General features: G+C 39.7%; 1 protein-coding gene across 1 annotated transcript in view; it reads right to left on the bottom strand.

The window, feature by feature from the left end:
* DCAF1 (DDB1 and CUL4 associated factor 1) overlaps window positions 1-26,808 on the bottom strand; it is a 72,167-nt gene that overhangs the window by 19,261 nt on the left and 26,098 nt on the right. Inside the window, 17 exon segments of the mRNA XM_044916988.1 lie at window positions 3,333-3,434; window positions 3,976-4,049; window positions 4,247-4,351; window positions 5,129-5,222; window positions 5,798-6,031; window positions 8,793-8,877; window positions 9,459-9,541; window positions 10,476-10,674; window positions 11,260-11,693; window positions 11,695-12,524; window positions 13,488-13,612; window positions 16,893-17,062; window positions 17,755-17,964; window positions 19,023-19,202; window positions 21,311-21,469; window positions 25,521-25,622; window positions 25,940-26,452. Coding sequence (XP_044772923.1) covers window positions 3,333-3,434; window positions 3,976-4,049; window positions 4,247-4,351; window positions 5,129-5,222; window positions 5,798-6,031; window positions 8,793-8,877; window positions 9,459-9,541; window positions 10,476-10,674; window positions 11,260-11,693; window positions 11,695-12,524; window positions 13,488-13,612; window positions 16,893-17,062; window positions 17,755-17,964; window positions 19,023-19,202; window positions 21,311-21,469; window positions 25,521-25,622; window positions 25,940-26,452 — 3,699 coding nt within the window.

Below are 26,808 nucleotides of genomic sequence, written 5' to 3'. Positions count from 1 at the left end.
GAAGATAAAATGCCTACATGATAAGATGCAGTGAGGAGAATGAGGCACTGTGATATAGGCTACTACTGACCTTCTGACCATACATCAGAAAGAGGACCATCTGTTCCCAGACTGGAGTTAACTGCAGTTAACTGAAACCACGGAAAGCGAAACTACAGATGGGGGGGGGGGGGGGGGGGAGGGAAGGGGGACTACTGCACAAGAAATGAAAACTATAGTCCACATCTCTCATGAACACAGATGTAAAAATCCTCAACAAAATATTAGCAAATCATACTGCACACTGTATACAAAGAATTACACACCACAACCAAATAGGATGTATTACAGCTATGCAAGGTTGGTTCACATTTTAGAATCAATTAATGTAATTCATTACTTCAACAGGCTAAAGAAAAAAGATCACATCAACAGATTCAGAAAAAGACTAACAAAATCCAACACCCATAACTAAAAACTCTGAGTAAAACAGGAATGGAGGGGAACTTCTTCAACTAGATAAAGAACATCTATCTATAAAGAAACCACAGCTAACAACATACTTAATGGTGAGAAACTCAAAACTTTCCTGCTAAGATCAGAATCAAGATCACTGCTTTTCAACATCATACTGGAAGTCCTAGATAATACAGTAAGACAAGAACAGGAAAAAAAAAGGGTACAGACTGGGAAGGAAGAAATAAAACTATGTTTGCAGACAATATGATTGTCTACGCAGAAAATCCTGAAGAATTGATAATCAAAACCGGATTAAGCAATTATAGCAGTGCTGCAGGACACAACGTTAATTCACAATCTTTCCTATATAACAGCTTTCCTGCACACCAGCAATGAACAAGTGGAAACTAAAATTAAAAACACAGTATCATTTACATTAGCCCCACCTCTCAAAATTAAATACTTAGGTATAAACCTAACAAAATATGTACAAGATCTGTAGGAGGAACACTACATTACTCCGATGAAAGAAACCAAAGAAATAAATGAAGAGAGTCCATGTTCATGGATAGGAAGACTCAATATTGTCAAGATGTCAGATCTTCCTAACCTGATCTATAAATAAATTCAGTGCACTCCCATTCAAAATCCCAGCAAGTTATGTTGTGGGTATCAACAAACTGATCCAAAAGTTTATATGGAGAAGCAAACAACCCAGAATGGTCAACACAATACTGAAGGAGAACAAAGTTGGAGGACTGGCACTACACAACTTCAAAGCTTACTATAAAGTGACAGTAACCAAGCCAGTGAGGTACTGAAGGATACAGACAGATCAATAGAACAGTAGAGCCTAGAAATAGATCCACATAAAAACAGTCAATTGAGGGCACCTGGGTGGCTCAGTCAGTTAAGCCTCCAACTCTTGATTTCAGCTCAAATCATCATCTCAGAGTCGTGAGATAGAGCCCTGTGTCCGGCTCCACGTGGGACATGGAGCCTGCTTAAGATTCTCTCCCTCCCTCCCCCTCCGGCCCCTCCCCCCCCCCCAAAATAGTCAATTGATCCTTGACAAAGGAGCAGAGGCAATACAATGGGAAAAAAGTCTTCAACAAATGGTATTTAAATTGGACATCTACAAGCAAAAAAAAAAATGAATCAATAAACCTAGACACAGACCTTACACCCTTCACAAAAATTAACTCAAAAAGAATCACAGACCTAAGTGTGAAATGCAAAACTATAAAACTCCTAAAAAATAACAGGAGAAAATCTGGATGACCTGGAGTTTGAAAACTTTTTAGATGCAACCACAAAGGCACAATTCATGAAAGAAATAAATGATAAGCTGGACTTCATGAAGACAAAAACTGCTGCTCTGTGAAAGACATTGTCAAGAGAATGAAAAGATAAGCCACAAACTAAGAGGAAATATTTGCAAATAACATATCAGATAAAGGACTATCAGCCAAAATATTCAAAGAACTCTTAAAACTCAACAAAAACACAAGCAACCCAACTTAGAAATAAGCCAATGACTTTGACATCTCACCAAAGAAGATCTATAAATGGCAAATAAGCATGTAGAAGATGCTCCACAAGGTATGTCATCAGGGAGATGCAAATTAAAATAACAATGAGAGCCTTCCACTTAGAAAGAAGCTTCCTGAAGTGGGGGAGGAGCCCAGAGGGATTGTGGAGAAAGTCTCCTTCCTTTTGGTCTGGTACCAGCCATCAGGAAGGGTGTCAATAGACTCAGTTAAATCATTTTCAGAAAATATTTGTAGCAGGCTCATAAAACTCCAAGACCTTACTTAGTTCTTTTCTACTCCAAAAAATCAAACGACACATTTTGATTATGTGTAGCGGTTGTTCAACTAAAAGAATGTCTATTAATTTTTTAATTTAATTAAATACTGACATATATATACTACTACATACCTATTAGAATGTCCAAAATCCAAAACACTGACAACACCAAATGCTGGTAAGGATGTGAAACAACAAGAATTCTCGTGAAAATGCAAAATGGTATATAGCCTCTTTGGCAGACAGTTTGTCATTTTCTTATGAAATTAAATATAACTCTTCCCATACAATCTAGCAACAGTACTCCTTAGTATTTACCCAAAGGAGTTGAAATTTATGTCCAGAGAAAAGCCTATACATGGATGTTTACAGGAGCTTTATGCATAGAGAATGTGGTATGAGCCCAGTTGACAGGAAAGATCTGCTGAAAGTCAGAAGTTTAAGAAACACTTCAGAATGGACAGTGACACACCACACAGGCAAGCACCTAGACTATGACCATAACTTAAAATTCCCTACGAAAAAAAACTAAGATTCTGTGAGACATACTATCTACCCACATTTAATAAATGTTTAATTTCCAAAAGCGTCAAAATCTTCTTTACTTATAAGCTCCAATCCATTACTGTGAAAAGAGACTATGCCATAAAATTGAGAAAATGCAAACCAGACCTTTATAAAGCTTAAGCCATTTCTAAGACCCATCTCAGCAGACTGACTTTTCTGTTTTGTACTGACACTGAGAATATGGGGGCTGCTCTTTCTGAAGCCACACAGGGCACTGGTCCCAAAAGTGAGTTCAAGAAAACCTCCAAAACAATTTCTGAGATTGCTAACATCCAAATGAATCTACAAATGGAACTCACAGGACCATCAGGTACTGGAGTTAAAGTTTATAATAACAAAAATCTGCTTTCTTCTGAGTTTTAGTTATTTTAGTAATTTTATGGATGATATGCCTGCAGAATATGCCAACAGGTAGCAAAGGCTGTTATTAAAAAATCTTTATAGCAAAAAGCAGCAGAGCATAACATACTGTTTTATAAAGCATTGTTCAGCAATAAGAAATCTCAAAGACCACTGACCTGGTCCTCCTCTTCATCCTCATCCTCTGCCAAACGTTGCCTGCCCACTTCATACAGCCTGCACACTGTGTCCATATTCAGAGCATCCATGCTGCCTTGGTTCTGAAAGAGAATACCCAGTCCACAAAGAGCAGTTAGTTTTCAGAAGGCGCACATCTACATCTCAGTTATGACTGGCACCCATGCCCTTTGACCCTACAACTATCAAAGCTTCTGATACCCAAAATTCTTGAACTAACTCTGAAAATGTTATGCCTGGGACACAGAAAGGGAAAAAAAAGCAGGATGAGAAGGCTGATCCCAGAGCAAGGGATACAGGCAAAAGAGAGACCACCATCCTTGGAATGAACTGTCTTGCTCTGGCAAGAGATACAGGCTCCTCTAAGAAAGGGGTGACAGTGAATCCAAGATATTAGAAGATGGGACAGACTGTCCACGTTGTTTTATATTGGGATTTTCTTATTATTTCTCTTACAATATATATCTCCCCATCAAATGAGTAGGTTATCAATAACGTTACACCTTCGGAAATGCATCAACTTTAAAACATATCTTAGATCACCTTAAAAATGCCTGTAGTATAACTTGAAAATGATCATAAAGATCAGAACAAGACAGCAGGGTTTCTGCTGGTTCCCTTTACCTCAATGACAGCAAGATAGCAGTCTTTGGTGTCTGTACACAGGTCAAAGATGTTCCGTTTCACATCAATGGTTGCTGGAAAACAGAACGTGACAAGATTCAGGACTGCACTATTGTTATGACCTTAAAACCAGCTTTTCCTCTAAAAGAATTTTCATAACTATTTCCATAACTTCTTGGCCTTTCAGTGAAAAATTACAGAAAAGGGATGATCTTAAGTAAGGAAAACCAAAACATGACAAAATGAACAATGTCAGCTCCTTCATGCTTACCTATAGGTTTGTAGTCAGTTGCATTAAATGTCCGGAAGGATGATCCAAATGGGCTTTTCATCCTCTCTTCCATTAAGTCATCTTCATCATCTGCCTGCAGCATAGCTAATTGGGAGGAAGGGGGAAAGGGAGCCAAAGAGCAAAACACTATTAGAAATCAGAAACATCCCTTATTCACAAGTGCAGAAATATTAATGGACAGTCAAGACTTCAGTTTCCTTGTAGTAAATTCACTCTATCTAGTTAGTTCCTCTCAATGCATCCTCCTTGCCTACCCCAAACAGTATCCTCAACCTCTCATCTAGCTCTCAACAAGTATTATAGCTAAAGGCTTACAACATCACAAGACCACAAACGCAAAGATTCTTCAAGTTCATAATGAGACTGAGAGGATGATGATACAGATGGGAAATTAATGCATGAAATTTCTTTCTATGCAAGATTTACTTGTTATCTTCAAAGCCAGTGGCCTTTCATCCTAAATCAACATTATTTTCATCAACAAACTTTGTCACCATTTGTGCTATCATTTTATCTTTTATGTTACAACCTTCAAATGCTTTCCAATTCACATTTGAGAGACGTTTCCAAACAAAAAGTATCAAATTAATGAGAGGAAAGAGAGGAGAGAAAAATAATGTAGAAAAGTAAAAAGTGGGGTGCCTGGGTGGCTCAGTCGTTAAGCGTCTGCCTTCGGCTCAGGTCATGATCCCAGGATCCTGGGATCGAGCCCCTCATTGGGCTCCCTGCTCCGCAGGCAGCCTGCTTCTCCCTTCCCCACTCCCCCTGCTTGTGTTCCCTCTCTCGCTGTGTCTCTCTCTGTCAAATAAATAAAATCTTTAAAAAAAAAAAAAAGAAAAAGAAAAGTAAAAAGTTTATTACCTCCATACATCACTGTCCCCGTGTGGTTAAACACCACACGACACTGATCCAGAGCAGGAACTGTGTGTAAAAGATGGAAAGTGCGAAGATCCCACTAGGAAGAGGGCGGTCAAGGAAACCTATTTTATACAAAATTTCTTATGCAACCTCATTGGGGAAATTCTGAAATATCACTTTTTTCCCCTCCTGTGAGATATGAATGCTTTAAAGTTAAGCTTTTTTAAAGGTAAAATAAAAATGCTTTCAGAGTAGAACAAAAGCATGTAGAATGTATATTACAGAATAATGTCCCTGAAAATCTCCTATGATATCCTCATATACATGAAAGCGACATGAATTCCCATCCTCTCAACAGTAACACTTCATTTTACTCTTATGTCTAGCAATTGATTTCTGTAGTGCAAAAGTAAAATCCTTCTGAAGACATAAAAGCCAGTTATTTAATATATGAAGAAGCACAAGGCAGGAATCTGGTCACTCTTCTCAATACAAAGAAAAACATGCTAGTCAAAGTCATTGGTAATTATCAACCACTAGAGATTAACACTTCAAAGGAGAGCACCAAATTATTACCTGTGTGGATATTTTAATAGGATGTTGGTAGAAAGATTATTTCTGCATCACAAACCAGCTAACAAATGGAAAGTAAGACACAGGTGTAAAGGATACAATCTCAGTATTAATGATGACCTCCAGTCCATTTGGATGGAAAACGCCACTGATGTTCATGTTGAACTTGTCAAACTTGTGGATGGCCTGTGCAGAGCGGACATCCCAGAGGACGCCATCATTTAAGACAAGATCATCTGTAGGATTAAAGGTGGCACAATTCCTCTTGTAGTTGTTGGCAAGATCTGGGTTAAACAGAGTCAACAGCTTGTTGCCAGTCTGAATATCATAAATCTTTAGAGAAGAAGGGGTGGGAAGAGAAAAATCAGACCAATCCATCCTTTGACAATTCAAAGAGAAGCTGTGTAAAATATCTCTCCATGCTTTCCAAATCCCACCAAAATCATGAAAGCCCTAATATTGTAGAATACCTGAAAAGCAGGAAGACTACACCAATCCAAGCAAAGTTTAAGTGCTGTGGTTCCCATTCAAGGTTTGAAAAGTCTCTTTCCCACAAGAAAATGAAAAAAGAGGGGCGCCTGGGTGGCTCAGTCATTAAGCGTCTGCCTTCGGCTCAGGTCATGATCCCAGGGTCCTGGGATGGAGCCCTGAATCAGGCTCCCTGCTCTGCGGGAAGCCTGCTTCTCCCTCTCCCACTCCCCCTGCTTATGTTCCCCATCTCGCTGTGTCTCTCTCTGTCAAATAAATAAATAAAATCTTAAAAAAAAAAAAAAAGAAAATGAAAAAAGAGATCGCAATAAAGATAAGAAAACCCTCTTCTACCCCTACCCCTTTCAAGAAACAGAAAATGTTTCTACAATTGAAATGGAGAAATTCATATGGATTGACCAATGATTACCCATGGAATACTAATAAAGGGCCACTTTTTGGAGAAAGGCATCAATGAAATTCCCCTTTCTCCTTAAAATCTCCCAATATTTTAGCCCTACAATACTAAAAGTTCCAAAGTCTACAATGTACAACCCATGCAGAGACCAGATCTTTCCCAACAGCTTACACATATGCTGTAATATCTCCACTCTTTAAAAAAAAAAAAAAAAAAATCCTCCTTTAATACAGGAACAAATAAGGAGACACCACAAGAAAACAAACAAATCGAGATCATGGGACAAGACAACTAGCCTGGTCTCTTCAAAAGTCAATGTCATGAAAACTGGAGAAATGGTTCTTGGCTTTATAACATTAGTGAGACATACAACCAAATGCAATATGTGAATCTTGGCTGGATCCTGGTTCAAAAAAAACAAAAAGCATTTGAAACCAAACACATCAGGAACAATGGGGAAAACTGAATATGGAATGGATATCAGATGATATTTGGGAATTACTCTAAGTTTTCTTACATTTAATAGAGTACAATTATGTAGTAAAATGTCCTTATTGCTAGAATATGCATGCTGTAAGACTCAGATAAAATGTCATATCTGCAACTTACTTTTAAATGATTCAGAAATACATACATACATATTTAGACAGAAAGAAAATGGCAAAACATTACACTGTTGAATCTAGGTGGTAGGTATATGTACTACTCTTTCAACTTTTTTATGTATTTTAACATTTTCAAATGAACAGTTTGAGATAAACCCTCCCTTCACAACCCCATATTTCCCACACCCCCTTCCAGCTACTACACCCCAATTCTCTGCTTTTTCAGCAAAAACACTTCAGAAAATTTGTGTCTACTCAGTGTCTCCACTTCCCTGTTCTCTCATGAACCTACTCCAATCAGACGGTCACCCTGGTGCATAGAACTAGCTCCTCATGTGGTTAACAATAAGCTCCACATTGTTCAATCAAAAGTACCTCTCAATTCTCATCTTATATACCCATCAATAGTTTCTGACTCAGCTGATCAAGTATTCCTCAAAAAGATCTTCCCTTGCCTTCTGTGGCACATCTTTTTCCTAAGGTCTCCTGCTGCTTTACTGGCCATTCTTCTTGGTCTCCCTCCCAAGTCCCTCCTCACGTGGCAAATCTGAAACATTGGCACATGCCAGGACTGTCCCCACAATTCTCTTCTCTAGCCTCCTTAATGATTTCATCCAGGTTCATGGCTCAAGACTACTGGCATGTAGATAACTCTTGTATTTATATCTCCTATTCCACACCTCTCCTGAACTCCCATTTCATATATTCAACTGCCCATTCCCTACTTGAATGTCTAATAGAATAACAAACTGCATGTGTCCAGAATCCCAGGGCCCAGCTGTTATCACTTCTCATCACCTGCGCCATGCCCACCTGGGGCCAGCCCCACTGCAGCCCTCACATGTGGGCTAGCATGACACCTTCTTAACTGGAAAGCCTGCTCTTGCTTCTCTCACAGAAACCAGACTCACACTTTAGGACCTTTACATCCAATCATGTGTCTTCTGCTCACCCTCCAGTGTCTGCATCTCATGCAGGAATGTCAGAGGTCCTAACAACACCCTATAAGATGCTACTATGATATGTGTCGCCCCCTCCCCCCAACACTGACCTGTTCCCTCTCCTCTCTCTCTCACCTCCCAAGTAAGGGCTTTTCCCTTGACATTCCCTCCACTTAAAACACTTTTCCCCCAGATATCTATGACACCACACTACCGTCAAAACACTCCTTAAACATCACCCAATCAGTGATACTGATTATCCTAGATAAAATACACAAGTCCATCACACCACCACCACCACTTCCTACCTCTTACCCTGCTTCTTTTCCTTGGCAGCACTTACACCTAACATATCATATATCTGCTTCTATATTTATTGTCTCCCCAGTGAGGCTTCATAAAGGCAGGGACTTACATTTCACCTAAAACTAAATAAGTATTTGAAAATAACTGCCGTGCTGATGACATCTTTCTCGAGTTGCCAGATTAGTTCATGTTTGGTCCCATGTAACTTAGAACTACCTTATTCCATTTCTAGATTCTATCTAGAAAAAATATCACTAAGTAATCTGTTGTTACCCTTAGGATTGTCCTTCAGTCCAGAAGCTTTGAGTACAAATTGGTATAATTAGCTTGAAAATAGTGGATTCTAAAGCACTTACGTGGGCAATGTCTCCTTTTGTACCTATGACCCGATCCTGAGAATGCTTACTGAACTCAACATAGTGATCTTCTGTGAAGGAATGCCTACAGACAAACAACAGAAGTACTTAAGCGATGGACCTTCAGAACATACTCACTCAACCGACTGAAAATAAACATGATTCTCAGCCTCCTGCCTGACCATACCCATCTGAGGATTCCCAGCAACCAAAGAGGAAGTATTGTACACTTAAGATTAAAAAAAAAAAAAAATTTCCTCCACGTTTGACCAAGAAGATCCAAAAGAATTAATCGTAAGTAATTAACAGGAGTTACTTGGTTTAAAACAATGGCTAAGAGGCCACCCATGTCTTTGAAATATACCCCAGCAAAGAGCGCAACTGTCATATGTGAACATGAGAAAATACACAGATGTGCCATTTTGGATTAGTGAAGGGCCAGTTGTGTGATGGGAGTGGTAAGAATACTTGTTAAGAATATCCTGGAATTAAAAAGGATACAATCTTATTAAACATAAGCCACAGATGAGGAAGAGAGAAATTAGCAATAACTCACAGCATTTGTCTTTTCCCAAAAGGCTTCAAGTTGAAGAATTGGATGAAGGGGAATATAAATTAGGTAAATTGTAGAACAGAAAGACTAGGGTTATAAAAGTAGTTACATACTTCATATCAAATACTGATTTCATTCCCCAAAGTGCAGACAGAGGCTGGCTCCAAGTAGCAGATGTCAGCAGTAAGGACCCATCCTAAAAGAAGAAGGAGGCCCACAGTGGGTAATCATGTGTTTATATAAATGCTATCTGACCTTAGCATTTTAAAATATAAGCTTAAAAAATATTGTCGTATTATAAAGAAAACAGAAAAACTCCAAAGAACCAAGAAATTGTTGAAGCTGCTAGAATTTAATATGTACACATGCAATGTCCTAAAAAAATACTTAAATTTAAGAAAATACTAAATCCTCCTGACCTAGTAACAAAAAATACAATAGTTCCAAGGGTAGAGGAAGAGAAAACTTGGAAAGAAGTCAAGGATGGTTCCTCCTTTCTTAATATTTGGCCATATTCCTCAGTCTCCCTCATCTGAAATATCAGTCAACTGAAAATACTTGCTAGACTTTCTTACAGACTCTTACAATTGTTTCAAAAAAAAAAAAAAGCCCAATAAAAACTGAGTTTTCTTTACTCTAAAATCAGGAAAATTATCCTTGTCATCTTAACAGTCCTGACTTTTAGAAATAACAAAGGTATCAATTCCATCCATAGAATACTAATAAACCATGACCCACTAGAATCCTATAATGCGTTTCCTAAAAACGCATACTTTGAGATTTCTTCCTGACACAAAAGGAAAACTTTTGTAATCATAGTTGATAGACTGTTTCCATCTGAGGCAAATTAAAAAAAAAAAAAAAAAATTACACCCCCACACACCTCCCCCTCTTAGAAGAGGATTGGTAAAATTTTACTTGAAGGGCCAAACAGTAAATACATCAGGCTTTGTAAGCCATATGGTCTGTGTCACAACTACTCAACTCTGCCACTGTAGTACAGAAGCGGCCACAGACCATACATAGACGGATGAGCATGGATACAAGTTTATATATAATGCCAGCCCACAAGCTGACAGTTCACCAACCCATCTAAGAAGAATGACTGAGAACAACCTAGGGATCCTTACCCTAGAAGGTTCAAGATGTGTGATAGCCGAGTTGTGACAGTTATAGCTGGCCTCTTCCTGTCCACTAAACACATTATAGAGCTTCAACTGCCCAGTGCAGGTGCCAAGCATCAGGAAGCGCTCCCGTGCTGAGAATGCACAACAAGTGAAGCCACTCTCATCCTCATTGGCTTCCCTGAACACTGAAATAGGACGGAACCTAAGCAAAAGAGAATCAGAGACAAAGAATGCACAAGGACTCTGAAAACAGAAAACTTTGCTAGAAGGTTGAAAGAAAAAAAACAAAGCATTTATATTTCAAATGGCTTCTTCCAAAATATCACAGTGACCTTCAGTGATTCATGATTTCATTTTAAGAGAGAGAAAAGGACCTCTACTTCCCAAATTTAAATAACAAAAATCCCCATGTTTAAAACCTGCAATCCCATCATCTTTATGTGAGATTTGTGAAGAATCAGAATAGGAGACAACTTGGACCAGCACAAAAACAAGTTTGGGAATCTAGTTAGACACAGCATGGTGCATGGGTTCTAGAAATAATACTAGCTCTAACAAGAACACAGAGTATCTTAACAATATACAACAATCACACAAGGAACCCATGGTTGACAGAAGGGGGTAGAGTCACATTACTCATGTATTCACATAAAGTGACCATCACTGGTATTTCAGGCCAACAAATAGTCTGGCTTTCTGGATTCATCACTCTATGCCGATATCACCCACACATTTTGATTTAAATAGCAGAATCATTCCAATTCCCAGGGAGGTGGCCTCTCCTTACCTGCTAAAGATAAGGTGCCTATCAAAGCATCCGCCATCCACCCCTCCATACTTTGGAAATGATGCCCTGCGATTTAGCCTTGAGGTAAAGTTTATTGGCGCTTGCCGCCTCTGTTTTGGCTCAGGACATTGATGAGGAGTAAAGAGAGAGAAAGGTGGGCAGGTGGCAACTGGGTTCTTGCAGCGAGCATGCTGCTCTCTAAGATATTCTGTGATGATACTGTCCAGCGTAGGTGGGGAAGGAAGATGTCTGTCCAACTGTTTTTTTATGGCTGGGCTTTGGCTGTAGGCGCCATGGTCCGACTTCTGCCGCAACACTCTGATTTTCCTGCCATTGCAGGGTGATGGCCTCTCTCTGATAAAACTGATCCTACCAATCAAGGGGGAACTGCCTGCATAAGATGGGCCAGGCAAAGCTAGTGAACCCTGGGGGGGGCCGTGGCTGAGGATGGGCAGTGGGGGCAGGAGGGGCAGAGGCACCCACAGCAGCATGGCTTCCCAGTCGAGTTGCAATGCCATTGGCGATGCGAGGGGTTCGGGGAAGAGAGACAGGAGAAGCAGCAGCAGTGACTGGGGTGAAGGCAGATGAATGAGAGGCAGCAGTCATGGGCAAGTCAGCCTCTTTCGTCAGCACAGTTGCTGTCTCCCCAAGCCCTTTAGAAATGAGATGGTTTCGTATCAACAGAAGCAGCTCTTTCTCAGGGAAGGAAATCCTTGATTGGGCAACAACATCTGCTTTTTGCAGTCGTGCCAGAGACACGTCAGTGCCAATGAGAAGTGGCTTTCCTGACACTCGTTCAATGAGCTCAGCGGCATACTTGCAGAACTTGACATGGTCACTGCGCTTGTCCTGCAGGACAGGCTCCTTCATCAGCTGCTGGATCTGGCAGCTGCTGAAAAGAGGCAGTTTGCTGATGATCTGCCGGACAGTGCTACTGCGTGACAGGCCCACCAGGGCCTTGCAGGCCAGAGCCCTTATCTGGTCTGCATCGGTGATAGGCATCTTGATGGACAGTAAGGACAGGAGCACCTTGATGCCATTGTTGGACTGGACCACATTCCACATCTTGGCCAGGGTGTGCTCGCTGCTTTTGGGAGTCTGAGGCAGCTTTCTCCGAGGAGTTCCAGAGATGAATTTGCCAATACTGGAAATTCGGTTATCTGGGCCACACACACAATTGATGATAATCTGAAGTGCTGACTTCTGAATTTCAGCATCATGGATAAAGAACTCACCCTCAGCCACTCCCAAAATAATGCTGATACCTATGGGGGAGAAATACAAAACATTTTATATTGTTCCTCATAAAACAGACAACTTCAATGATTGTTCCAGAGTCAAAATTTAGACTTCTATTCATTTTGTTCCACTTAAAACTACTATACCTTTTCATTAAAGTACAAGGAATTGTTTGAATAAAATACAATCAGTTCTACGACACTGTATCTTCATGATACAATACCTCATATGCAGTTGTTAAATAGGGGAATGATGTCAGTATTACATGGAAGACACCAAGGGTCATGTGCAATTTTTCCTGGGTAAGGTGAGCAAAAATAGCAGGAATAAATTAAAACCTTTAGCAGAAAAGGGAAGAGCCCTCAGCCTGATTGCCACAATGGCACCAGGAACCCTTTCTGCTATATATATGAAGAAAGTTTAAAAAGTGGCTGCACCTCAGGCTTTCTCCCCAAAGTGGTGGTGCAACCCAAGACCCACAACCAGTCACACCACTTTGCATGCTCACCTTAGCAGGAGCCCTTACCAATGTGCTGCTCTTAATAAAGTATATTTTCAAACAAACCATATTTTCCTTTTGTTCTTGTGTATGATAGCTTTTGTCCATTCTGAGTGGCTTGCCAATTACTGATTTTGTTAGGGCTCAGATTACAAATTTGCTTTAAGTTTTTTACTGTCTGCCCCAACCCATTTTTTCCCATAAACTTTATTTTTAGCACAAGACTCTGCAGAGTACAAGGTTTTCAAGAATGAATACGTCCCATCATAGCACATGTACCACTCAGAAAATCTGAGTTCACTAACACAACTCCCTTATATAAAAGTGTACAGCACAACTTAGATGGGACAAGGCACCCTCCACTACTACTTTCTGTTCTAATATTGCAAATTAAGTAAACAAAATAGACAAATTAAGTAAACAAAAACAGAACAGCAAATAAAAACAAACCCAGACCAAACAATCACAAAAATGGAAAGGCACAACCTACCTACAGTGGAGACAGTGGAGCCAGCCTCATCCAGCACATCCACTGATTCTGCCAACTGGAGCTGGATTTTTGGCACAACAGTGAGAATAGCCAGGACATCCAAGGCAAAGCGCACAGTGTCATTCCTGGACAGGAAAAACAATTACTCAAATGGAAACTAGGATACAGCCAAAAGAAACAACAGTTGAGAGAGAGAGAGAGATACACAATGGATCAGAACTACTACCTGTGTGGGCTCCATCCCTAGCCATGACATCAAGAGAGGACTTGTAAGTCACCATGATATTACTTCCAAAACAATGGGGATGGAATTTTCACCACTCAAACTGCTAAGATTAAAAACAAAGGATAATCCCCAATGCTGGTAAGGATGTATAAAGACAAATGCTCTCAAACTTTTGGTGGGAACAGAAATAGGACCCTCTTTTGAAAAAATAATCTAGAAATAGGAAACAAGATTTTTAAAAGGTGTGTAAGTTTTAGCCCAGGAATTTCACCTGGACGAATCCGTCCTAATCAAAAGTACAAACAAGCATTTATGTGTTAAGATGTCCATTATCGCGTATTTAAAATAACAAAAGAATTAGAAAATCTACAAAGACAACAGGAATACATGTGTGTTAAATTATGGTACACTCATATGATGAACTACTCTGCAGCTACAGACAGGTGTTTTCAAAGAACTCTAAAGGACAAAGGGAAAGACTCAAAATGCAACGTTAATGAAATAGAAAACATAAGATATAAAATTTTATGTCTGACAGTAACAATTATTGAGAAAAAGGCAGAGAAATGAAAACTCCCATATCCTGCTGAAAATGGTATGCAACATCTACTAAATATGAAATGCAGGCGCCCTACAATCCAGATTATATATGTCATATCCTCAAAGAGACTCCAAAAGGTCTTCTGTGGTACCATTCACTTGACAGGAAAAAAGAAATAACAAGCACTAATGTCCATCAATAGGATAATAAACTAGTATAGCAATACAAGAGTTCAAATAAATATCACATATAAATCTCAGAAACATAAGGGTGAAAAAAGCAAGCTGCAAAAGATGCATACCAGACAGTATTTATATTAAGTTAAAAACATACAAAAAAGTACATCATTGTTTACATACACATACATATGTGTAATATAAAAACATGGAGAGAATGCACTTCGTAAGACTGGTCACTGTGGGGAGGCAGAAAAGGAACTGAGAAAGAAGTAAGTAATGCCACCACGTGCCAACCCTGGGTACTGAGTAGTTGTTTTATTAGTCTCTGTACCTTTTTGTATTTTGAATTTCATAAAAAAGATGAATTTGGTTAAATGCTATGATCTCCATTATGTTTATTTACATATGTTATGGAAAAACGACTGGAGAAATTAACAGTGGCTAAGAATAATTTTCTTTTCTAAGGTTCTGTATATTCTAAACCGAAACAAGTATTTAATTTTATTTTTAAAAACAAACTTCAAGGGGCACCTGGGTGGCTCAGTCGGTTAAGCAGCTGCCTTTGGCTCAGGTCATGATCCTGGGGTCCTGGGATCAAGCCTCATGTCTGGCTCCCTGCTCAGTGGAGAGACTGCTTCTCTTTCCCTCTGCCTGCCACTCTGCCTACTTGTGCTCTCTATCCCTCTTTCAAATAAATAAAATCTTTTAAAAATAAAAAAAAAATAAAAATAAAAAAACTTTTAGGGATGCCTGGGTGGCTCAGTCAGTCAAGCATCTGCCTTCTGCTCAGGTCATGACCGAGTCCTGCATCAGGCTCCTTGCTTAGCGGGGAGCCTGCTTCTCTCTTTGCCTCCAGCTCCCCCTGGTTGTGCTTTCTCTCTCCTTCTCTCTGGCAAATAAATACAATCTTAAAAAAAAAAACTTTTAAAGGATGTATTCCAAACATATTTATATTTTCTTAGTAATCCAAATATGGATTTACCACTCAAAAAATGTATTTATAATCTTCCTAGTTCTCTTCAGAGCTTTCATCATCTTTTCAGCAAAGTTCAAGTAAATATACTAACCTACTTTAATGCTCTAATAAAACAGTGGCTCACAAAGTGTGATTAGGGGACCCCAGGGATCTCTGAGGCCCTTTCAGAAGGTCCTGTGATGTAAAAACTATTTTCATATTAACACCAAGATGTTATTTTCCTTTCTCATTCTCATTCTCTCACAAGTAGATACTGGAGCTTTCCAGAGGCTAGGTCATATATGAAGTCACAAAAGAGTGAATACAGGAGGAGATATGAGATATTAAGCAGACATCTAAAAACCCTGCTGAAATTATCTGGTTTTATTCTGGAAATTTTTCATTAAAAATGCTAATATGCAATGAGTTCAGATTATTTTTAAGTAAATTCATAAATACTTTTACATTTTCTCAGTTTTATTTTCTAATTGTTAAATATCAATAGATTTATCACACATACACAAAAAAAACTCTGAGATTCTCAATAATTTTTAATACAGTAAAGCGGTCCTGAGGCCAAAAAGTTTGAAAATGGTGGCTCCAAAAGTATCTCCCTAGACTTAATATCCTGACACTTCTCAAACAAGCCATATGCACCCTAAATAAGCCTGTCTTGTCTTTAATGGCAATGGCTGGATAGGTAAAGAAGGTAAAGAACCAATCTTTATAAACTTCGTTGCTGTCTTCTCTCCAGATTCTATTGTTTCCAAAATATAGTTTTCATTCTTTTACATCATCCTCAAATAGAACCCACCCAACCTCCTGATTCTATCAGCTGTCCTTTTCTGAGCCTCATCCTGCTCTGCCCAAACAGCTCTTAACTGAATTGTGAAAATCTTAACAAAAGCACAAAATACAGTTTTATGTGAGAGGAAGATAAACATTACATGTGGCTGTCAAGCAGCAGAGAGATATTTAAAGTCTAAGTACCAAAAAATACTGGACTGCAGTCTCAAGACAGGACTTCAACCCCACCTCTGCAGCTATGTAAATCATACAGCTTCTCTGAAAGTACAGATGCTGATCCCTGCCTATCGTGCAGTATTCATCATTATCAGAACCATAAATATAAACAAGTACTCTATAAATTAAAAATATTATCCTCCTGGGGCACCTGGGTGGCTCAGTCGGTTAAGCGTCTGCCTTTGGCTCAGGTCATGATCCTGGAGTCCTGGGATCAAGCCCCGCGTTGGGCTCCCTGCTTGACAGGGAGCCTGCTACTCCCTCTCCCCGCCCCCTACTTGTGCTCGGCGCTCTCTCTTGCTCTAACAAATGAAAACTTTAAAAAATAAAAATATCCTCCTTAATCTAGTTTCTCAGATTCATGCCCAAAATTTCAATTCAGTTCAACAAATGTTTGCTAAGCATACGCTATATACAAACCAATATCAACTTTACCAAAAAGCAAAATCTAATTTCATTTAAAACCGCTCTCTAATCCCACCTTGCATAATAGGTCTTCCAATTGCAGGCAATAGAAATAAGCTGCAACAAGAGTTGAACACAAGAAAGTTTGAGGAAGACTTCAGCTGGTTCCCAATACAGTTGCGCTGGGCCATACTCTATCAAAAACTCCATCATTTCCACAATCTGTTCATGAGTATATGAACACGCCTATAAGGAGAGATACATATCATTAAGGAACTCTATCACCTGCCTGCTACCTTCTCCATCACAGCTCAAAGGCCAACAGGTTTTAATAAAGCTAAGTAATAACAGCTTTCAAATTCCACAATTGAGTCAGCAGCCCACATGTGAAATAATGAATATATGTTTAACCTTTTATTTATAACCAGACTTACAATACATTTTGCCCAAAAAGGGTAACAGAACATTCAATTTGTTGGTGCGTATGTTTCACAGCTAAAGAAAGAAGCAGCACATCAAATAATCGGTTTCTCCTCAATTTGTGATTTTTAAAACATGCAGATATTAATCTTCACTCCAAAATACAGCAAGTAAGTTCAAAAATGATAGAGAAGTGGAATAACAGATGTATCCTTTCAGAAAAAAAATTCCACACAGAAGGGAGGTAAGATATCTAGTACTTTTCATAAAAGAAAGCCCTTTTATACACACTCCAGTTCATCTTTTAGTTCTAATATCCCAGAAAAGTAGCAACTTACAACTGGGAGCAAAACAGGTCCCGGTACACCCATTTTCAAGTATTCTGCCTCCACACAGGGCAATTCTAATCCAACAATGGACATCCCACATTGGACATGCCACACTGATCTGAATGAGTTTCAGGCCTAATACGCTATGGAGAGCTAACAACTTTCCCTTTTAAGACAAGGTCCTCTCACCTTGTACGGGGGTTGAGGATGGACGAGAATGCCACCCTCAGTCCTCTGAAGTGACTGCTTCACTTGTTCCAATTTAATGGCCAGGTGGGCCTCAAAGTACTTGCGCAAGGCCATGCAGGTGTGTTTCCCAGTTTGGCGGCTGGCAAATATTTCATCATCACTCAGAAGTGCACCCTGGTCTTCCAAATTTAGAATCTCCAAAGTACTGATCTATTAAGAAAGAGACAGAATGGGGCAAAAGGGGAGCAAGGGAAAAACAAAAAGAGAAAAGTAAAAGAAGAAAAGGATTACAGTAAACGTTTATGCTCAACAACACTGACAAACATCAAAGCTTATCTGTCTATACAACATGCTAAGAGTAGCCATATAAAAGCAAACCAGTTATTGAAAATAGTGTTTTTTTTTAAAAAAAAGATTTTATTTATTTGAGAGAGATTGAGCAAGAGAGAGAGAGTGAGAGCACACAAGCAGGAAGAGCAGCAGGTAGAGGGAGAAGCAGGCCCCCGCTGAGCAAGGAGCCTGATGTGAGACTCGATCCCAGGACCCTGGGATCATGACCTGAGCCGAAGGCAGACGCTTAACCGACTGAGCCACTGAGGCATCCCTGAAAGTAAACAGTTATTGAAAAATTACATAGCTTGGGGTGTGTGGGTGGCTCAGTCAGTTAAGCATCCGACTCTTGGTTTCAGCTCAGGTCATGATCTCATGGGTCGGGAGACTGAGCCCCATGTTGGGCTTTGTGCTCAGCACAGAGTCTGCTTGGGATTCTCTCTCTCTCCCTCTGTCCCTCCCCCTACTCGCACACATGCACTCTCTCTCTGAATTAAATAATCTTAAAAAAAAAAAAAGAAAGAAAGAAAAATTACATAGCTTTTAAACATGTTAAAAGACATTCCGGCGCAAAACCGTTGCTTTTAGGAAGATCAAGATTATCAACACAATTGCCCCTATGAGATTTCTATATTCAAGACAAGTCTACAATGGCACAGAGTCCTCTAACCACTTAAGAGGAAGAGAAACTTGTGAATGCGGGGAGGAAAAAGACTTCATTCACAAAGAATGACAGCAAAATTCCTCCAGTCAAAAGCTTCCTCTCAGGGTATCTGGATGGCTCACTTGGTGGAACATATGATCAAGTCCCACACTGGGTGTAGAGATTACTTAAAAATGAAATCTCAAAGAAAAAAAACACTTCCTTCCTCCAACACTACTGAAAGGCAGGGGCAGGACGCCTATTCCTCACAAAGAGAAGCCATTGAGAACCTCACCAAATTCACCAGACGACGAAGACCATCATAGCGGTCAAAGAGCTCCAACACAGCCCGGAAGGAGAAGCAAATTGAGAAAAACATGGTAGCATGGCAGCATCCTGAGGCATGAGAACATTCCATTAACCACAGGGTATAGTTCACCACATCAGACAGAACATTGTGGGGATGCATACAAACCTGCAAAACATAAATAAAACATAATTTTTAAAAATTTCAGGCAAAGGAACCTTCAAAAGGCATGAAAAATTCACCAGTATAGCTAGGTATCTTTGCAGAATGCAATGATCATTACTGATCCAGTCATTCTGAGTTTAAAGCTTAAGGTTTAAAAAATGAAATTCTGTAACAATCTATTCCAAACCTGAAAACCTAAATTTAGATACATACTTAAATCTGAGCTGTATTTATTGAGTACCAAATTTTGCAAATATTTACATCCTTTAATGCTCTCAGTGCTTGATTCCATAGGTATTAGGATTCCCCCTTAAAAGATGAGGAAGAGGGGTGCCTGGGTGGCTCAGTTAAGTGGCTGCCTTCGGCTCAGGTCATGATCCCAGTGTCCCGGGACCGAGCCCCGTGTCTCAGGCTCCCTGCTCAGTGGGGAGCCTGCTTCTCCTTCTCCCTCTGCCCCTGCTTGTTCTCTCTCTCTCAAATAAATAAAATCTTTAAAAAAAAAAAAAAAATGAGAAAGAAGCTCAGAGAGATAAGGGACTTCCCCAGGGTGATAAAAGTGACTGAGTCTTCTGATACTAAAGTCTACAAGTTTATTATCCAACACTCATTGATTCATTTCACACACATTCTGATGTCTCTCACAGAGCAATGAATTCTAAAGCATTGCCCAGGTTCACTTTTTATTTTTACCTTAGCCATAATTAATTCTGTATATACATCCACAGATTAGGTTACTATTCTCAAGACTATATATCTTCGCATAATGTTGATCAAGATGGAAAAAAATTAAAACTAAAACATTACCTTATTAATATGCAAAGATGAACCAAGACATAGCCCAAGAAGAATTTACCAACTTCACTCCACCAGAAAAGCCATACCACATGGAATATTAGAAAAATATTCCAAGCACAGAAATGATAAGAACTTCCCTAGGTGTGTCTAGGGACCCATTATTTTTCAAATGTTAACTCATATTTTTTTTTTATCACTAAATAAAAAAGTAACTGGAAAAACAGAAGAACCAAATGGGGAACCTCTGGAGTCCCAAGAACGACTGGAATTATTTTATCATCTCTACCACAAGTTATTTGTTAACATACACAAAGCCTCATCTACTGTTTTTATAACAGACTGACTCAAAATGCAAAATATAACTTCATGAGGGACCCTTGAAAAGAGCCTAAAAACTAATACTAATTCAACAGAAATGACAAAAACTAAATAAAGCCCCTAGACTCAATTTATCTTGCTTGTTTTTATTCACAGTAAAAAAACTGGGAAAAAATGACCTTTTGTAAATAATTTTACATTTTATTTTTTTTTAAGACTCTATTTATTTCAGAGAGAGAGATACAGTGAGAGAGGGAACACAAGCAAGGTAGTAGGAGAGGGAGAAGCAGGCTTCCCGCTGAGCAGGGAGCCCAATATGGGGCTCAATCCCAGAATCCTGGGATCATGACACGAGCCGAAGGCAGATGCTTAACAACTAAGCCACCCAGGCGCCCCAACAATTTTACATTTTAGAATGCTTTCTAAAGGTCATATATTCATGCTCTTTGCTTTTTTTTAAGATTTTATTTATTTATTTGACAGAGAGAGAGAGACAGCAAGAGCAGGAACACAAACAGGGGGAGTAGGGAAGGAGAAGCAGGCTTCCCGCCGAGCAGGGAGCCCGACACAGGGCTCAATCCCAGGACCCTGGGATCATGACCTGAGCCGAAGGCAGACGCTTAACGACTGAGCCACCCAGGCACCCCGCTCTTTGCTTCTTTCATTAAAATTTACCTCAAGAGATGCCTGGGTGGCTCAGTCAGTTAAGCGTCCAACTCTTGGTTTCGGCTTAGGTCATGATCTCAGGGTCCTGGAATTGAGCCCCAGAGCAGCTCCAAGCTCAGCAGGAAGTCTGCCTGAGGATTCTCTTTCCCCTTCCCTCTGCCCCTCCTCCCCCTCACATGTACTATTATAAATGGATAAATCTTTAAAAAAAATTAAAATAAAATAAAATTTACTCCGACTACTCATTTTTTCTTACCCAAAAGTCATTCTGTGAATGTGCTAGTGTCTCCCCACCCAATTCCATTCCCATACCCTAAACGGACTGTACTTACTCTTTCCATGGCATCCTGGTTGTAGGACAGGTAATACAAGCACATGGATACACCAGTTGCAGCCATAGAAGGACGAGGAATTTCCAGTAATTTCTGTACTCCACCATGTGCAACAAATTCTGTGGCAAACTTGTTATGGAGCAGAAGAGATGCAAGGTGCTAAGCAAAGAGGACACATGTTACTGTGAAACAATCTAGAATAATCACAGAATCTCTTCACAAAACATTAAATCAAGCTGCTAAATAACAGGAATCCTCTGAAGTAAACAACCACTCCCTCAAAACAGAAGTAAAACCAGTATTGATTAAAGGAAACCAAAAAACCCAAAAACTCTTAAGATTTCTTAACACTCCCTTCTAATACTAAAAGTTTTCATAAAGGTGAAAAACAAGAAATAAAAAATACCGCTATAAATAAGAACATAATTCCATTACCATTTTATTATTACATAGCTTCCCTAAAGGATTTTTAACCTTTCCATTTTAATTCTTTTAAACATAATCAGCTCTATGTTCTAGTTTTGGCTCACTGACTCATCATCTAATATAATGACAAACTTTGTCTTCTTTTATACTGACCCCAAATATATTCAACTCCAAATACCATCTTCAGTAAATTACCAAAACTAGTACATTTTTGAAATTTATCAGAAGGCACCTTAAATTGACCTTTAAAAGTTTGTTATCTTTAGGGACAACTGGATGGCTCAGTAGCTTAAGGGTCGACTCTTGATTTCAGCTCAGGTCGTGATCTCAGGCTCTTGTGGGATCTGGGATGGAGTCCCGTGTCTTGCTCCCTGCTCAGCGGGAACTCTGCTTCTCTCCCTCTCTATGCCCCTCCCCCTGCTCGCTCTCTCACACACTTGCGAGCTCTCTCTCTCAAATAAATCAATCTTAAAAAGAAAAAAAGTTTGTTATCTTTAAAGCTTTGTTAACTTCCTGTTCAATTCCCACTAGCATCTCCGGGTGGACGTGATCTTCTGGATGGCCCTGATCTACTGGGCAATTTTAAAGGCAGGAAGTACAATAGGAGCATCAGGCTACTTGATGACTCTGAACCCAGGCTAATGTGGACAGGGCCTCAGAAGAACTAGAGCTCCCCCTCCTGTTTCTCCTACCAAGGTGTCTTCTGGGTGGTGACAAAAGCACAAAGTACATACAACACTAACTGGCAAGTACGGAATTTGATACAAATCTTGACAAGGTCAATGGCAAAAACAACAGGCATGTATCCTCTTCAGAAGTTCTCTCAACACCCATATTCAGACTAATCCTTACATGTATTTCCAATCCCTTCCTTCTTTACTCTTTTTATCGGTTACACAAGTCCATCCCCCAAGAAGTAGCTAAACCACATACGGTTCCCCTCCAACCCTTAGGCCACCTGCGTGTAGCTTTTCACATGTCACTACCATAAAAAGTGGCAGTTCCACTGCCAGGATAGGTAGGTAGGAAAACAGAGTAAGCAGGCTCAACCTTTACCAATACAAACCTATAATCTAGATCACTTCATTAGTGTAAGCAGATTCTATTTTCTCTCTTTATGTTTTATCTCCATATAAGGGCGGGCTCTTCCAATTGTTATTTTAATCCATTTTGTTTCTACTAACTTCAATACCTGTCCCTCTTCCTATACAGCTGAGTCTTCCTTTTGAATAAAACAGTACACATCTTTCTATATTATTTTTTTAAGATTTTATTTACTTATTTGAGAAAAAAAAAGAGAGAGCCCAAGCAGGGGGAGAAGCAGAAAGGGGGGGGGGGGGGGGGACGGAATCTGAAACAGACTCCACACCAAGCACAGAACCGACACAAGGCTCTATCTCACAACCCTGAGATCATGACCTGAGCCGAAACCAAGAGTCAGATGCTCAACCAACTGAGCCGCCCAGGTGTCCCATCTACATTATTAATTCCCCATAAGAAAGATCTCTTTTGTGATTTTTCCCTATTCACCCTTATTTCATTTTCTTTAATCCCTTATACGACTCTGCATGGAAACAGTTGAATAATGACACCCATTATAATTCCTCATACATAACCTATATACATAGCAACTGTCCAAATCCCTTCTTCCACTCTATCCTATTCAGGACAGGATGCTGCATTGGAAAGCAAAACCTTTGGACTGGAGAGAATTCGGACCTCCAGCTTCATTTCATTGTTCAAAGCATAATGAATTTACACACACACACATGCTGCATCCAGACACAGAAATATGTATTACTCCAGTGTATATCTGACCTCCTCCAAATTTAAAATTTCTGGGACCTGAAAGGCAATTTTCCTCGTTTCTTTTTTTTTTTTTTTAAAGATTTTATTTATTTATTTGACAGATACACAGCGAGAGAGGGAACACAAGCAGGGGGAGCGAGAGAGGGAGAAGCAGGCTCCCTGCAGGGCAGGGAGCCCGATGTGGGACTCGATCCCAGGACCCTGGGATCATGACCTGAGCCGAAGGCAGACGCTCAACGACTGAGCCACCCAGGCGCCCCAATTTCCCTCATTTCTATTTCATTTCAAAATACTCTGGAACTGTGCTGTCCAATGCAGTAATCACTGGCCACATGTGGCTAATTAAATTAAAATTAAGATAAAAATTCAAACCTCAGTGGCACTGGCTACATTTTAAGTGCTCATACAGGCAACAGACACTGTATTGAACAGCAGAGACAGAAAATTTCCATCATTACTAAAACTTTTATTGGACAGCACAGCTCTGGAATATCAAGAATAAAGCTGTAACTTTTTTTTTTCCTTGAAGTTGTAACTTTAAAGAGCCAGAGGGAGCCATCATTTCTTTTTCAGAGGTGTTTTCTGGAAACATTTCAGGAAGAAGAAGCCACCCCTTCCTTTGTACCCCACACTTTTTTTCACAACATCTATAATACCTAAAAGAAATCATAAACGGTCTCTTTTTTTTTTTTTTTAAAGATTTTATGTATTTATTTGACAGAGAGAGACACAGCAAGAGAGGGAACACAAGCAGGGGGAGTGAGAGAGGGAGAGGGAGAAGCAGGCTTCCCACTGAGCAGGGAGCAGCCCGATGCGGGGCTTGATCCCAGACCCTGGGATCATGACCTGAGCCGAAGGCAGACACTTAACGACTGAGCCACCCAGGTGCCCCATAAATGGTCTCTCTTAACCAAACCATAGAAACTTGATTTATTTATCTTAATATTATAAACAGCACAGAAGGGTACTTCTGTTCATAAAGTTACCTGCTTGGTAGAACTGTATGACAGCCACAGTGTTATTCATTCAAATTCTCTCTCTTCATTCAGATTACCTTTATTATCATAGTGGGCTAGACTAATCTGCCCTCCCATATTTAATGCCTCTGCAACCTAGGAAATCATTTACCTCTACTGAATTGGGGTCTGCCTCTATTTCTTTACTCATTGTCTGATTTATATTTTGTTCACTCTAGATAATCTAACATCACACAGTATATATACATATATATACACACACACATACATATATATATATATATATATATATAATTAAGAATTCAGAAAAAGTGATGCTGGCTCACAGGGGGAATATTTAAAAAGTAGTAGGATATTAAGGTACTACACACAGTTTTCCATTCCTATTCAACAACAATAACTGAGGCCACTCCCACATTTAGATCCAGGTTCTACATGAATATTCAATCCCCTAGGACTGACCCCTGAATTTCTGTGAAAGCACTTGGTAAGCCTCATCTCTTCTATCTAAATAAGAAATTTTCATTTGTTACTATTTTGACAAATCTGGCAATAGAAATGCCCTGAGCAATAAAACCCAGAGATGCTACATACGGAAACACATGGGTACATCCAGGTCAATAAAACGGTCAGTATATAATACTTTTAAAGAATTCTGGGGCGCCTGGGTGGCTCAGTCGGTTAAGCATCTGCCTTCGGCTCAGGTCATGATCCCGGGGTCCTGGGATGGAGCCACACCTCGGGGGGGGGGGGGGCCCTGCTCAGTGGGGAGCCTACTTCTCCTTCTACCTCTCCCTGCTGCTCCCCCTGCTTGTGTTCTGTGAAATGAATAAATAAAATATTAAAAAAAAAAAAAGGGAATTTTACCGTGAGTGGGGCACCTGGCTGGCTCAGTCAGTGGAGCATGTGACTCGACCTCAGGGCTCTGGGTTCAAGCCCCACACTGACTTGTAAAGATTATGTAAAAACAAAATCTTAAAAAAAAAAAAGAATTTTACCTTAAGGGCCTCAAATGTAAGCAGGACATCATTAGTCTGTTTCAGGTCAATATAGAACATCATCAATTCCCGTGATCCGAGTTGCATGAATATGGGAAGTAACTAAAATGAAGACAAAAATAAATCTTAACACTGGCTTTATTTTCCCATATTTCCCATTCTACTATAAGGACAGAAGATTTTTAAAAATGAGGTACCTCTCCCCCATTCCTTTATAAACATACACACTTTTATCAAATAGACCTGCATCAGAAGTGACCTAAGACTTTACCAGTGGCATAAGACTTCACCAGTTTGAGGCAAAGACTTTTCTGTATTACAGTAAAAACACATCAAAGTATAAAATGCTACCATAAAATATCTCAGAAATAAGCACAATAGTCCCAAAGTGTGAACAGTATTCTTTCCAATAAGCTTACCTCCTGATATTCTCCTAGGGGGGTCAAATATTGTAGAATAAGTCGCTGCTCAATAGCAGGAGTCATAGGATAAAGGGTATAATTGGTGCCAATCACCCAAGGTGACATTTCTGACCAGCTGCTATTAGACAGCTCAACAAACATGCGATCTGGATCAGATGTTGAGAAACCTAACTTCTGCTTGGCTTTCCTAAAATTCTCTCTGTCACCCTGTTTTGCTGCCTTGTTTTTCCTCAATCCTCCTTCTTCAGGTTTGGCTGCTGAGTTCACTCTACTACTGGTCTTGTGACCTGAATCAAGATGAAAGGAGATCTCCATGTCCCCGGAGGCTTCCTCTTGTTCACCATCCACTACATCTACAGCCATATCGCCATAGTCCATATCCACAGCTTCTTCATCCAGAGGCAAAAGAGGTTCAGAGGAGAGCTTTCGTGGGCTGGGACGCTTGTTTTCTTGCCGCAAAGCCACTTCCTGAAGCTGCAGCTCCCTCAATCTTCGAAGTACTATTGCCACCTATCAACAGATATTGGAATAAAAGGCATCTTAATTTAAGTGATTTAAATGATTCTCAATAAATAAATCTTATTTCCATTTAAGGAGAACTAAATCCTCATGCACTTACCTCAGTATCTAGAAATGGTAAAGATTTGATCAATATTTTGATCTGATTCCTATAGCATGATGAAATAATCAACAGCTAAAAGTCTCATTCCTCATAAAATGTCCCAGAAAACCCAAACCACATTTGCACATCACACATCATTCACAACTGATCTATCTGAATCAAGCTAGGCTGGACCATCACACCTGAAGAGGCAAATACCAGACATATCCATGATTTTTTTTAAAAGTGTCTTTGAAAATAAAAC

The sequence above is a fragment of the Neomonachus schauinslandi genome, chromosome 1, assembly GCF_002201575.2.
Source record: "Neomonachus schauinslandi chromosome 1, ASM220157v2, whole genome shotgun sequence".
Lineage (NCBI taxonomy): Eukaryota > Metazoa > Chordata > Mammalia > Carnivora > Phocidae > Neomonachus > Neomonachus schauinslandi.
Note: the sequence above shows the minus strand (reverse complement) of the source record. Positions and strands in the feature narration are given on the sequence as shown.